This window comes from Tamandua tetradactyla, chromosome 4 (assembly GCF_023851605.1).
Source record: "Tamandua tetradactyla isolate mTamTet1 chromosome 4, mTamTet1.pri, whole genome shotgun sequence".
NCBI classification, from domain to species: Eukaryota; Metazoa; Chordata; class Mammalia; order Pilosa; family Myrmecophagidae; genus Tamandua; species Tamandua tetradactyla.
The window spans coordinates 69,202,546-69,214,926 of record NC_135330.1 but is presented as its reverse complement, the minus strand read 5'-3'; the positions used below and the strand labels follow the sequence as shown (position 1 = coordinate 69,214,926).

Here is a 12,381-nt window from a genome sequence, read left to right as displayed (position 1 = left end):
TCTTGTTTGGAATTAATGTGATATTGGCCTCATAGAATGAATTAGAATGTTTATCCTCTTCAGTTTTTTGGATGAGTTTGAGAAGGGTTGGTATTGATTCTTTGAATATTTGGCAAAATTCACCAGTGAAGCCATTTGGTCCTGGGCTTTTCTTTGTTAAGATATTTAATTCATTTTTATTTTTGTAAATTTCAACTTTTGTTTTAAAAATTTTTTTTCTAATTGAAAAAGCAATACATTCCAATTAGAAAAATGAAGTAAATTTATACATGTATAACAAAAATTGCTTGTAATTCCATAATTTGGCAATGTCAAGTCAACAGTGATTTGATAATCACCTGGTAATGTTTTGATGTGTTTCCTGACAATTTTTCTATACTTATGCACAATATTATTAGAACAAAATCATATAAATATCTAAAATGTGTATATATATGTGTGTATATGCACACACAATTTTATCTCTTGTGTTTTCGCTTAATATTACATGGTAAGCATTTTCCTACACCGCTACTCATTTTAAATGAATTTTAAGGATTATATGACTTTGCATCTTGTGGAAATATACATTCATTCATGCTCAGGGAAACAACTCAGGAAGGGAGGAGGGGAAGAAGCAGTATCTTTGATTCTTTGGTCCTGATGGTGTGTTCCTCTTCCCCCCAGGGCATCAGCAGCCTGTTCAGCTCCCTGAAAGTTGTGCGGCTGCTTCGCCTGGGACGAGTGGCCCGGAAGCTGGACCACTACATTGAATATGGAGCTGCTGTACTGGTCCTGCTGGTATGTGTGTTCGGGCTGGCTGCTCACTGGATGGCCTGCATCTGGTACAGCATCGGGGACTATGAGATCTTTGATGAGGACACCAAGACTATCCGCAACAACAGCTGGCTCTACCAACTTGCGATGGACATTGGTACTCCTTATCAGTTTAATGGCTCCGGCTCAGGGAAGTGGGAAGGTGGTCCCAGCAAGAATTCCGTCTACATCTCTTCATTATATTTTACCATGACCAGCCTGACCAGTGTGGGCTTTGGGAACATTGCCCCCTCTACTGACATTGAAAAGATCTTTGCGGTGGCCATCATGATGATTGGCTGTGAGTATGACAGATGCTGGGGCTTAGGGGGCATACTGTTTGACCTTCCCTTCTGTTAGCTGGAAATAAGGCATTGGTTATAGTGCCAGCATGAACAGGGGTGTAATAATTTAAGCAAGAGTCAAATGTTTCTTTAAAAAAAGAGACTATCTAAAATTTTCTGGATAATTAAAGCAGTTCATGCTAACTCAGAAAACATAGACAATACTGAAGAGCACAAAATTGAAAATGGAGAGCTTTTATAATTCCACCTCTCAGAGATGACTATTGTTACCTTTGGTCTCTGCCCTTACAGATTATTTTCTATGTATGTTTGAACACATAGATATATATTTTATGAGATTAAAATGAGATCATGCTATACATACAATTTTGTAAACTGTTTATTCACGTAAAAGTGAATTGTGGAAGTCTTTCTATTCCATTTAAACATAATTCTAGATTTGCACAGTCCAATGTGGTACAAGAAAAATTATGCATCAAAAAGTAAAATATCTCATTAATTATCTTTTATATTGATTAAATGTTGAAATTATGATATTTTTATATTGGATTAAGTAAAATATTCTATTCAAATTAATTTCATCTGTTTATTTTTACTTTTTAATGTGGCTACTAGAAAATTAAAAATTTTTTTTTGCTATTGGACAGTGCTTACTAGATCAGTGGTTTGATGTTTGCTTGATAGTTGAGAAATTTTTCACCTCCCAAAATTCACAGAGTAAAAAGGCTTTTGTTCAGCTGAGAAGTAATGGCTACTGGATTAACTTCACAGAATTGAAAGATAACCCTAGTTTTTGAGGAAGATGCTTAAATCTGAGTCATTTATCCACTAACCATTGTGTAACTGTTGCTGTTGCCACTGAGTCCAGACACAATGTTTGACTGATACTTTTCTATTCAAGGGAGTCTTACGGAGGAATGCACTAAGCTGGGCTAGAGTAATGAGATGAGCCTGAGTTGATAGACTTTCATTTGAGAAATTTTCAAGTGAGCAGTGTGTGGTGGTCATCCTGTGGCCTCAATGTGCATCCTGTTGTCACTTCAATGACATATTGTGACCTGGGGAGAGGACAGTCCTCTGGTGAAGCATCAGAGCCCAAGATTCAGCCCAAGCATGAATCTTGGGCTCTGTTCCTAGCAGACAGAAACTGTTTCTGCTTGATGTGCTATCTGTAGGGTGAAGTTAATGAATTAATTGTTAAGCTAAGCAGGGAATTTGAAGATCAGGGAAATCTGAGGTTTCAGCTTGACTTGTTTTGTCCAACAGAGGAGGGATCCAGGGTCCCATTTTGTGAATGGATTTTGTTATCCCAAATTGTAACATTTGCTACTTTCCAGCTCCTTTTTTTGCAACTGCCTCATCATTTTGGATAACCCTTTCATAAGAACCCTCACTGCAGGTACAGAGCTTGCCTCAGAGTATTTACAAAATGGGAGAAGGGAGTAATTAATTTATGTGAAGTGTGTGTCCAGTGCAGCTTTTGGGTTTGCTCCTTGCTTTAAAATTGGTTTTAATAGAGCTGATTGCCTGACCATGGGAAGCAGTGTTAAGCATCTGTGGGTGGCTAATTGCCTGAGCTTAATTAGAATTTGAGGTGCTTTCTCATGTCATGTAAAAGGATTTAAAACCTTTGCTCTTCCAGAACTATTTCAGCCTTAACAACACTTGTTTCCTAGGCAGTGCTTACAGCATTTTTGTGAGCCTTGGGCCACCCAGGAAACAACCAGATGTGCTGTGTTTAGGGCACAATTTCTGTCACTTAGAGGGGGAGATGAGATACTTTGTCAATTGAAATCCATCATTATATCCATTATGGAAAATTTGCTAAGAGTGATCAGATGGAAAATGGGCCACATATCATGGGCTCCCCAAAGGTTTTCAAATATGTGAAGACTTACCTGTAACATCTTACCTGGAAGAAGGGAAAAAAGAAAACAGTTCTGGTGACATATAATAAGGATAAGCAGCTTAGTTTTTTCAGAACCATTCTTCTATGAAGAGCGTAATTTCCTGGGCTTAGTCTCTGAAAGAAACCTTGATAATTATTATCACCTCTTTTCTCTACCTTCTCAGAGCTGGCAGAAGTAGTACCATTTCTTTAAAAAAAGAAAGTGTAATACATGGGTAGTTACCTCTGCATTATGCAGTGAAGTATGATTGAATAGATAAGTGTGCAGCAAGTTTAAGTGATTCCATTGAAATGGAACTTAACAGTAACATTGTTGTTTGAACACTTGTTATTTAGCCAGACACTGTACTAAGTACTGTACGTATAACATCTTTTGCTCACAACAGCTCTAAAAGTTAGAGACTGTTATCTCCATCTTACAAGGAAACAGAGGCTTAGAGAAGTTAAACTCACTTTTCTAAGAACATGAGCCTGGTAAGCAGGAGAGACAGGACTCAATTCCAGGCCTTTCTGAATTAGAACCCCAGTTCTCTCCACTGAGTCCCACATGTGATGGTGTGTTTGAAGCACAGACTGTGACAATCTCACCATACTCACAGAATGACACATAGAAAATTCTCTCTCTATGATCTTTTAACAAGTCAATTTTTTTTTACAGTGGGAATTCTTTGTATGTTTGTTATTATTTTAATATAAGAACAAGATTATGGTACAGACTTGGGGGCCAGATGCTTAGGAAACCACCTATTCTTCAGTTGTCACTTACACAGCTGCTTCATTTTTGGTGTGGCACATATCCAACAAATTCTCACACTAACAACAAAGTTATTACACTTTATGTAATAGGGTGATAATTATCTTTGTAAATGCATATATTGAAAAACTTTTGAGAATGGTTCAGGGCAACTGCTGATGATTTACAGGGTTCTGTTTTGTCTTGTACATGTGTGACCACAGGTGCACACTTAAGTCCTCACTTTATGCATGGGATTGGACTGACACCCAGAATTGTGATTTCTCTCAAAGGGGAGCATTGACCACATACTGCATGTATGCTGAGGTGTCAGTGCTGCTTCTCTCCCAGTATAAAGGCAGGCTCCATGGCCTAGCATTCCCTAAGAATTAAGAGGCACAAAACCAGCAGGCTTTTGAAGTCATGGTAACAATATAATTTTTTCCTCTTTCCCTTTAATTTTTTTGTGCTTTTGTAATAGTTTCTTTTGGTGCTTCTGATACGGTATGTTAGGCATGATATAAATTACCCAGGCTTTCTGTTGTGTCTCCTCTCCGTGCTCTGGATCTGAACATCTCATTACAACTTGGCTCATTCCCCAGAGGATGCCAGAAAGAAGGAAAACTAAATATTTTCAAATATTACCACCTTCCTCATTTAGGGGATTAGAAATTGGATTATGAAGAGGTGAAATCTCTTGGCTAAAATGAATTTTTATGATTTGCTGTGGGTTTAGGTGATCTATGGTGTCTCAAACCATTTGGTTTTATGTTGAGCTTCCATGATAGTGTCTCGGGTGTAGTAGGGGCAAGTCAGCCCCTACCCTGAGCTCCCTCCCTCCTCTTGCCACATGTGGTGTTCCCTGTGTGGGCTCACCTGAGTTATGGTGAGTGGACTGTCACTCTTTGGTGTGCTGGAGATGTTGGAGAAGATGCCTCCTCTTGACACCTGGCAGAGTATATCCTCCATTCATCAAGCACACCAAGTGCCTCCCTGCAGGCACCAGGCTAAATGCTAAGAATTCACAGATTGCAGCTGCAGTTGCTTCCTTCACGAAATCAGCTGTCTGGTGGTGGTGGAATGGGGTGGGAGGGACAGAGACAGGCCCTGTTGGCTCAATGGCCAGTGTCTGAACCCTAGAGACAGAGCATTCACTGTGAGTTGAGCCTTGCTCAGGCCTCTAAGGGACCATTCAGAGAAGGAAGTCCCTTTATGGAGTCGGTCTTGGAGAGCTTGCTAGGGGGAATTTAATGGTGAAAAGACAGTTCCCATTTTCTTAATACGGACTTTGCACTTTTCTAATTCTCTCCTCATCATGTCATTGCAGGCATCCTTGTCATCATAAATAAGGCACATTCATTTCGTTTCTCTCTGATAATGGCAGGTGGTCTAGACATTTTACTCCAACTCTAGATAGTCTCCACCCTCTCTGAACTGAACATTTGATCTTCTTCCTCAGCACTGTATGAAACCTGTCTCTGAATTCATTTTTTTCTCCCTTGTCCTACTCTACCTCACCTCCTTATAAACAAAGCAGGATGTCAGTGCTGGAGTCATTCTGCTGGGTCAGATCTCATCCTGATTAATGCTTCAGTCAACCTCCCCCTGGACACCAATGGGTCTAGTCCATAATGGTTTCTTCTGTCACTTTCTTTTTTGGGGGAAGGGACATTAGTAACCCAAACCCCTGAATACCTAATCTATCTGCCTCACCAATGTGCAGTCTAGTTAGATGCTTTGTGGCCTCCTTTCAGCTTGCATTGTCACTGCCTTCAAGTATAAGCTTTTCTCTGCTTCCTTCATGATCTTATTTATTTGTCTTAATTCTTTCTATTTCACTTTTGCTGAATGTCCTTTTTTTGTATTCTGTACCAATATGCTGGTACTTCTAAAATAAAAAAATGTGTCACACCTCCCAGGAGGCCATACAGGTACTCTTAGGAGACTTCAGACGCAAAGTGGGACTCTTAATATTAACTTATTGAATCTGAACAATTGGGAATGCTCTGGAATTTTAGAAGGGGTCTTCAGTGCTTTTGGCAAATCTTCTTTATTAGTTAGATAAATTAATACTGGAAAGAGACCCAGAGTAATAGTGGCATCAACAAGGCATAGACTGAGGCCTCCTGCTCTCTTCAGCACATGACTCCATACCAGGATCCCATGTGGCTGTTCCAGTCTCAGCCATCTTGTCTTTTTTTCCCCAGAAAGTAGGAGAGTAAGTAAACAAAAAGACCTCATCACTTTTCTTCACATCACATTGGCTGAAATTGGCAATCTGACCACACCTAGCTATAGGGGAGGCTGGAAATGTATTCTTCAGTTGGTTGTTATGTGCCCAGGAAGAAATATAATAATTTAGAAAAGGAGACCATATTGGGGGATGACTGGCATTGTCTACCTCAGCTTTCCTCCTTCACCCCTTTTATCCTCTAGCAAGCATGTAGCGCTCCATTACAGGCAGATGCCATTTGAACTTCATCCCTGAATGGCTACTTCAGAGACTGGTTCAGATTCCAGATCTACTCTTTGTTTTGGCTTGCACCCTTTAACCTCCCTGGCCTGATGTTCTCTTCCTGCGAATTAAGGGTAAGAGACTCTCCTTGACAGTCTCACTTGGATGGGTGAGAACTAAGTGAGATAATGATACAAGATAGTTCTTTGAAAAAGTTGAAGATTTTTACATTTAAATGTCATGATTTTTGTTGCTGTTAATAACAGTGATTGTTTCTCACTATCCCTAGTTTTTTCTTTCCTGTTCTTCAAAAACAAAACAAATAATTATTGCTGCCTCCTTCTTAGGAGCATGGAAATGCTGTTTAATTTCATTTTTGATCTGTGCTTATTTTGGTAAATGGGACAGGGTCACGAATGCTGTGGGGGAAATAACCATTCATTTTCCATTTATTCCTAGTGTTTTTTCCTAGCTAGCATATCATCTTTTTCTCTATAGATTTTTCTGTAGATTTGTTTAAGAAGTTCTAGCTGCCGCTGTGCATTGCAATTTGGTATCCCCATCTTTGATACAACCTCAAGTCACTTTCTGTCTTCTGCATTCATATCTCCTTTCCTCCAAAAACTAAATCTGGTTACTCCTACCCAGTTCTCAACCCCTAGTTGTCTTCATGCTTTTAAGGCTGACAGAGCCTGTTTTGGATTTATTTACTTCTTCTTATCTTATGTGGCTCTGTAAAATTTTTGTGTCTTCATAGTTACTTTCCTTGCCTGGAATATATTTTGTCCAGTGCGTATGAGAGTCTAAGCTCTTGATGGCAGGGCCTAGGGGTCTTCCACCTCCTGCTCTTTATCTTCATGCCTGAGCACATGCTGTTGGAATGTGGGAAAGAGCATGGGGCTTTAGAACCCTACACTTATGGCGTCCAAGCATACCTCTGTCTTTGATTAATTCTTTGACATTCAGAAGTTTTCTCAACTGAAAATGGAAATTGAAGGCCCCACCTCACTGGATTTTGAGGATGAAAAAATAAATAAAATGATATAAAGTACCTAGAACAGTGCTTCACACATAGGATGCTCAAAGAATTCTAGTTCTCCCCTATTCCCCTCCAGCAGCACAATTATAAGACTCAGCACATAATGGTGTTTCTTAAATACTTGTTGGTTCTGTGGGAGTGCTCTACTTTATAAGAATTAAACTTGCATAAAATATCAGGAGCATTAGATGTGGTCTCAGTCTGTCTAAGCCCAATTCTGCAAGTGAAATCATTGCCCTTCCCCCTACATGGGACTTGACATCTAGGGGTGAATGTCTCCCTGGCCATGTTGGAGAGGACTCCCAGAGATGAATCCAGACCTGGAGCTGTGGGATCAACAATTTCATCCTGACCAAAAGGGGGAAAAGAAGTGTAATTAATAAAGTATCAATGGCAGAGAGAGAGTTCAAATAGAGTCGAGAGGCTACTCTGGAGGTTGCTCTTAAAAAACTTCAGTTAGACCTTGCTACCTGTCATAACCTGCCAACCCCAAACCTGGACCATTCCTGCCAATCCTAAAGAACATCTGTGGCAAAATATAAGATTCCACAAGTGTTCCAGGCACTAGAGTAATTTTCCAGAAACCTGCAACGTCTAGATGGGTCCCTGGTCCAGGTAAGTCCTGAAACCTAGCCCAGCCTCTCCAGAACATCAGATAGTTCCATCTCCCTACCCCATATTAGTGACAGACCCTTCCAATATAAAACATTTAGAATTGCCATAGCCCAGACATCCCTGAAGTGAAGTATGGAAAGATCAGAGGTGATGGTGGGGTTAAACAGAGAAGAAAGGATTTAACAAATGAATATGACCGCTGAAGGATTAAATTGATATCTTTTAGTTTCCAGTATTTTAGAGCAGCTAGAAATGAAAACCTAAAATTGTGGAATTGTAACCCATGTCAAAGTCTGAAATATGTTCCACAACTAATTGTGGTGCTATGCTTTGAAATTTATAGCTTTTTCTATATATGTTACTTTTCACAAAAAAGGAAGGAAAAAAAGTCGATTGTGATGGTAAAAAAATATTTAAGCCCTCTAGCCTCCTATATTCTGGAGCAGCTAGAAGGAAAAATATGAGAGCATCATATGGTAGCCTATGACAAACTCTGGGATCTATCCTATAACTACTTGTGAAGAGTGCTTTGAAAACTATTACTTTTCAGTTCTTTGCTTTGTATATATGGTATACTATACTATAAAAAAAGTTAAAAATCAAGAGCAAAAATATCAGGAGCATTGCAGTTTAATATATAGGTCATTAAATGTAAGTATACTGGGTATGAGGCTCCCTAGATACTATGCTTCTTTTAAAGTTAGTTAGAGGAAGCTGTTAAAAGAGGAGAAAATCATTTTATGTGGCCAGGAGAGGCTTCCCAGGCCTTGTTGTCCATGCCTGGCTGGTTTACTGGGCAGGAAACATCACCAACAGCAGTAGGGGTGCTATCTGTGGAGAGGAAGAGAAGGAACTAGAAACAGTCTGTATTGAATACCCAAAACATGATGAGTATCATGCTGGGAATGTCTCATAAAGTTTTAATTTAACCACCTGACAACCCCATAAATAGGCTTTATTAGCCCTGTTTGGCAAATAAGAAAACTGAAGCTCAGAGACACTGAGTAACTTATCCAAGGGCACAGTTTAAGAAATGGCAGAACTGGGTTTTTTTTTTTCCATTGCAGTTTTTTTTTTAAACTTTTTTTATAGTATAGTATAACATGTATAAAAGCAAACAAATAAAAGAGTAATAGTTTTCAAAGCCCTCTTCACAAGTAGTTACAGGACAGATCCCAGAGTTGTCATAGACTACCATATGATGCTCTCATATTTTTGCTTCTAGCTGCTCCAGAATATGGGAGGCTAGAGGGATTAAATATTTTTTCATCTTCACAATCGACTTTTTTTCCTTCCTTTTTTGTGAAAAGTAACATATATACAAAAAAAACTATAAATTTCAAAAGGCAAAGCACCACAATTAGTTGTAGAACATATTTTAGACATTGACATGGGTTACAGTTTCACAATTTTAGGTTTTTACTTCTAACAGCTCTAAAATACTGGAGACTGGAAGAGGTATCAATTTAATCCTTCAGCAGTCATATTCATTTGTTAAATCCTATCTTCTATGTATAATTCCACCATTACCTTTTATCTTTCCATACCTCTCTATGGGGTTGTTTGGGCTATGGCAATTTTAAATTTTTGCTGTTGGAAGGGTCTGTCACTAATATGGGGTAGGGAGATGGAACTATCGGATGTTCTGAAGAGGATGGGCTAGGTTTCAGGACTTATCTGGACCAGGGACCCATCTAGAGGTTGTAGGTTTCTGGAAAATTGCTCTAGTGCCTGGAACACTTGTGGACTCTTATATATTGCTATAGATGTTCTTTAGGATTGGCTGGAATGGTTCTGGTTAGGGGTTGGCAGGTTATGACAGGTAGCAAGGTCTACCTGAAGCTAGTAGTCTCTTGACTCTATTTGAATTCTCTCTGCCACTGATACTTTATTAATTACACTTCTTTTCCCCTTTTTGGTCAGGATGTAATCGTTGATCCCATGGTGCCAGGTCTGGATTCATCCCTGGGAGTCCTCTCCCACATTGCCAGGGAGACTTTCACCCCTGGATGTCATGTCCCACATAGTGGGGAGTGCAATGATTTCACTTGCATAGTTGGGCTTAGAAAGACTGAGGCCACATCTGAGCAACAACAGAGGTCCTTCAGAAGTAACTCATAGGCATGCCTATAGGTAGTCTAAACTTCTCCACTACCTACATAAGCTTCACAAGAGTAAGCCCCATGATCGAGGGCATGGCCTATTGATTTGGGTATCCCTAAGGTTTGACACAGTATCAGGGGATTCCCTGATGGTAAGGTTTAATAGTTTTCTAGTCTTTCTCCTCTCCTTCAGGGGACTTTGCCAATACTTTTTGATTATATGCTTAATATACTCTAGGATGTTTTCAGGCATTACAATAATCAATACAGGATTAAAGGAACTCTTTCTTATTCTGTGCTTACTGTGCTTCAGTTGTTCAAATGAGGTATACAGATAAGTTGAATTAGATAATGCGCTACAGAAAATTTCAGTACCAGACTAAATAAATCTTTCTTTGGTCTCAAAGAGTATGTGTGGTTCTAAAATATAGACACTGTTTTCTTTACCCCTGTGTTCTGAATTACTTTAACCCCAACCTGTTCAGCTTCATTCTTATCTCTGAATATCAGGTTATATATATATAAAACAGCCTCTCAAAATCCAGAAATAAAAATCACCACTCCAGACTTAATGTGTCTGCTCTAAAAGCTAACAGTCTAGGTCCTTGTTAAATTATAAACATTTTCTAAAGGTGACCATACCATTGATGTTTTTCTGCTCCTGGCTTATTTTATCTGAACAAATGTCCCACATGTTCGTTCACATCATTGCATGCCTCACGACATTGTTCCTTTTTGTAGCAGCACAGCCTTTGTTCAGAAGTATGCACCATCGTTCACCAATCTACTTCTCCATCCATCCATCCTTCAGCCACCTGCATTCATCAGGTATCATGTAGAGGGCCAAAGTCCACAGACCATCAACATTCTCAATTCTAGATAATTTCATTGTTCCTAAAAGTCAGAAAACCAATAAACATACCCACACCAAATGGGAAATCTAAACCTCCTCTTAACTCTTGTCCCTAACCCCATTATTTACCTCCATTGTTGCTGTGATAGTGCTGATGATTTCCTTTAGAACGTAGCTCATAGCATGCAATAGCAGTTTCCCCCCGTACCCTGGACTTCAACACTCTTTATACAAGAATCATATCTTTAAAGTAATTCTTATGAGAACTCATTCATATTTCTAGTGTGAATCAGTGGGACACGTAGATCTATACAGCCCCTTTGAATATTGTTCATCTTCTATATGGTAATATTACTTCTAGACCCAGTAGAGAATCATCTTCACTCCTATTTATTCCCTTACATTGGAGTTCAACCTCATTAGCTAACGGTTCACCCATCTCTAGCTTATGTGTCTCTCTAAGTCCCCTATATTCTGTGTTATAAGCCTCGGATTTTACCTTTATGCTAGTCATAAAAGTGAAATCGTACAGTATCTACCCTTTTAGGTCTGGCTAATTTCGCTCAGCATTATGTTCTCAAGGCTCATCCATCTTGTCATGTGCTTCAGGACGTCATTTTGTCTTACTGCTGCATGATATTCCATCGTATGTGTATACCACATTTTGTTGATCCACTCCTCTGTTGATGGGCATTTGGTTTGTTTTCATCTTTTGGTGATTGTGAATAATGCTGCTGTGAACATCAGTGTGCAAATATCTGTTTGTATCATTGCTTTCAGCTCTTCTAGGTATGTACCAAGTAGTGCTATTGCTGGGTCATAGAGCAACTTGATATTTAGTTTCCTAAGGAACCGCCAAACAGTCTTCCATAGTGACTGCTCCATTATATATTCCCACCAGCAATGTATAAATGTCCCAGTTTCTCCACATCCTCTCTAACATTTATAGTTTTCTGTTTGTTGAATAGCAGCCATTCTTAAGGCTGTATCTTATTGAAGTTGTATCTTACTGTAGTCTTGATCTGCATTTCCCTTATAGCCAGTGAAAATGAGCATCTCTTCATGTACTTATGAGCCATCTGTATTTGCTCTTTAGAAAAATAGCCTATTCATATCTTTAGCCCATTTAATAATTGGATTGTTTGTTCTTTTGTTGTTGAGTTGTATGATTTCTTTGTATATACAGGGAATCAAACCTTTGTCTGATATGTCATTTCCAAATATTTTCTCCCATTGAGTTAGCTGCCTGTTCACCTTTTTGACAAAGTCTTTTGAGGTGCAGAAGCATTTGATTTAGAGGAGTTCCCATTTATCTACTTTCTCTTTTGTTGCTTGAACTTCAGGTATAAAGTTTAGGAAGTTACCTCCTATTACTAGGTCTTGAAGATGTTTCCTTATGTTTTCTTCTAGAAGCTTTATGGTGCTAATTCTTATATTTAAGTGTTTGATCCACTTTGAGTCAATTTTGTGTAGGGTGTAAGATATGGGTCCTTTTTCATTCTCTTGGCTATTGATATCCAGTTCTTCTATGCCCAATTATTGAAAAGACTATTTTGTCCCAGTTCAGAGGATTTG

The 12,381-nt window shown here is 39.0% G+C and overlaps 1 protein-coding gene across 12 annotated transcripts in view; it reads left to right on the top strand.

Annotated features, from left to right (window-relative positions):
- The window catches only part of KCNH1 (potassium voltage-gated channel subfamily H member 1), a 560,131-nt gene that overhangs the window by 288,312 nt on the left and 259,438 nt on the right, over positions 1 to 12,381 (top strand). For all 12 annotated transcript variants that reach the window (XM_077157706.1, XM_077157712.1, XM_077157711.1 and 9 more), the window contains one exon: positions 667 to 1,096. In XM_077157706.1, coding sequence (XP_077013821.1) covers positions 667 to 1,096 — 430 coding nt within the window. The remainder of the gene's footprint in view (positions 1 to 666; positions 1,097 to 12,381) is intronic.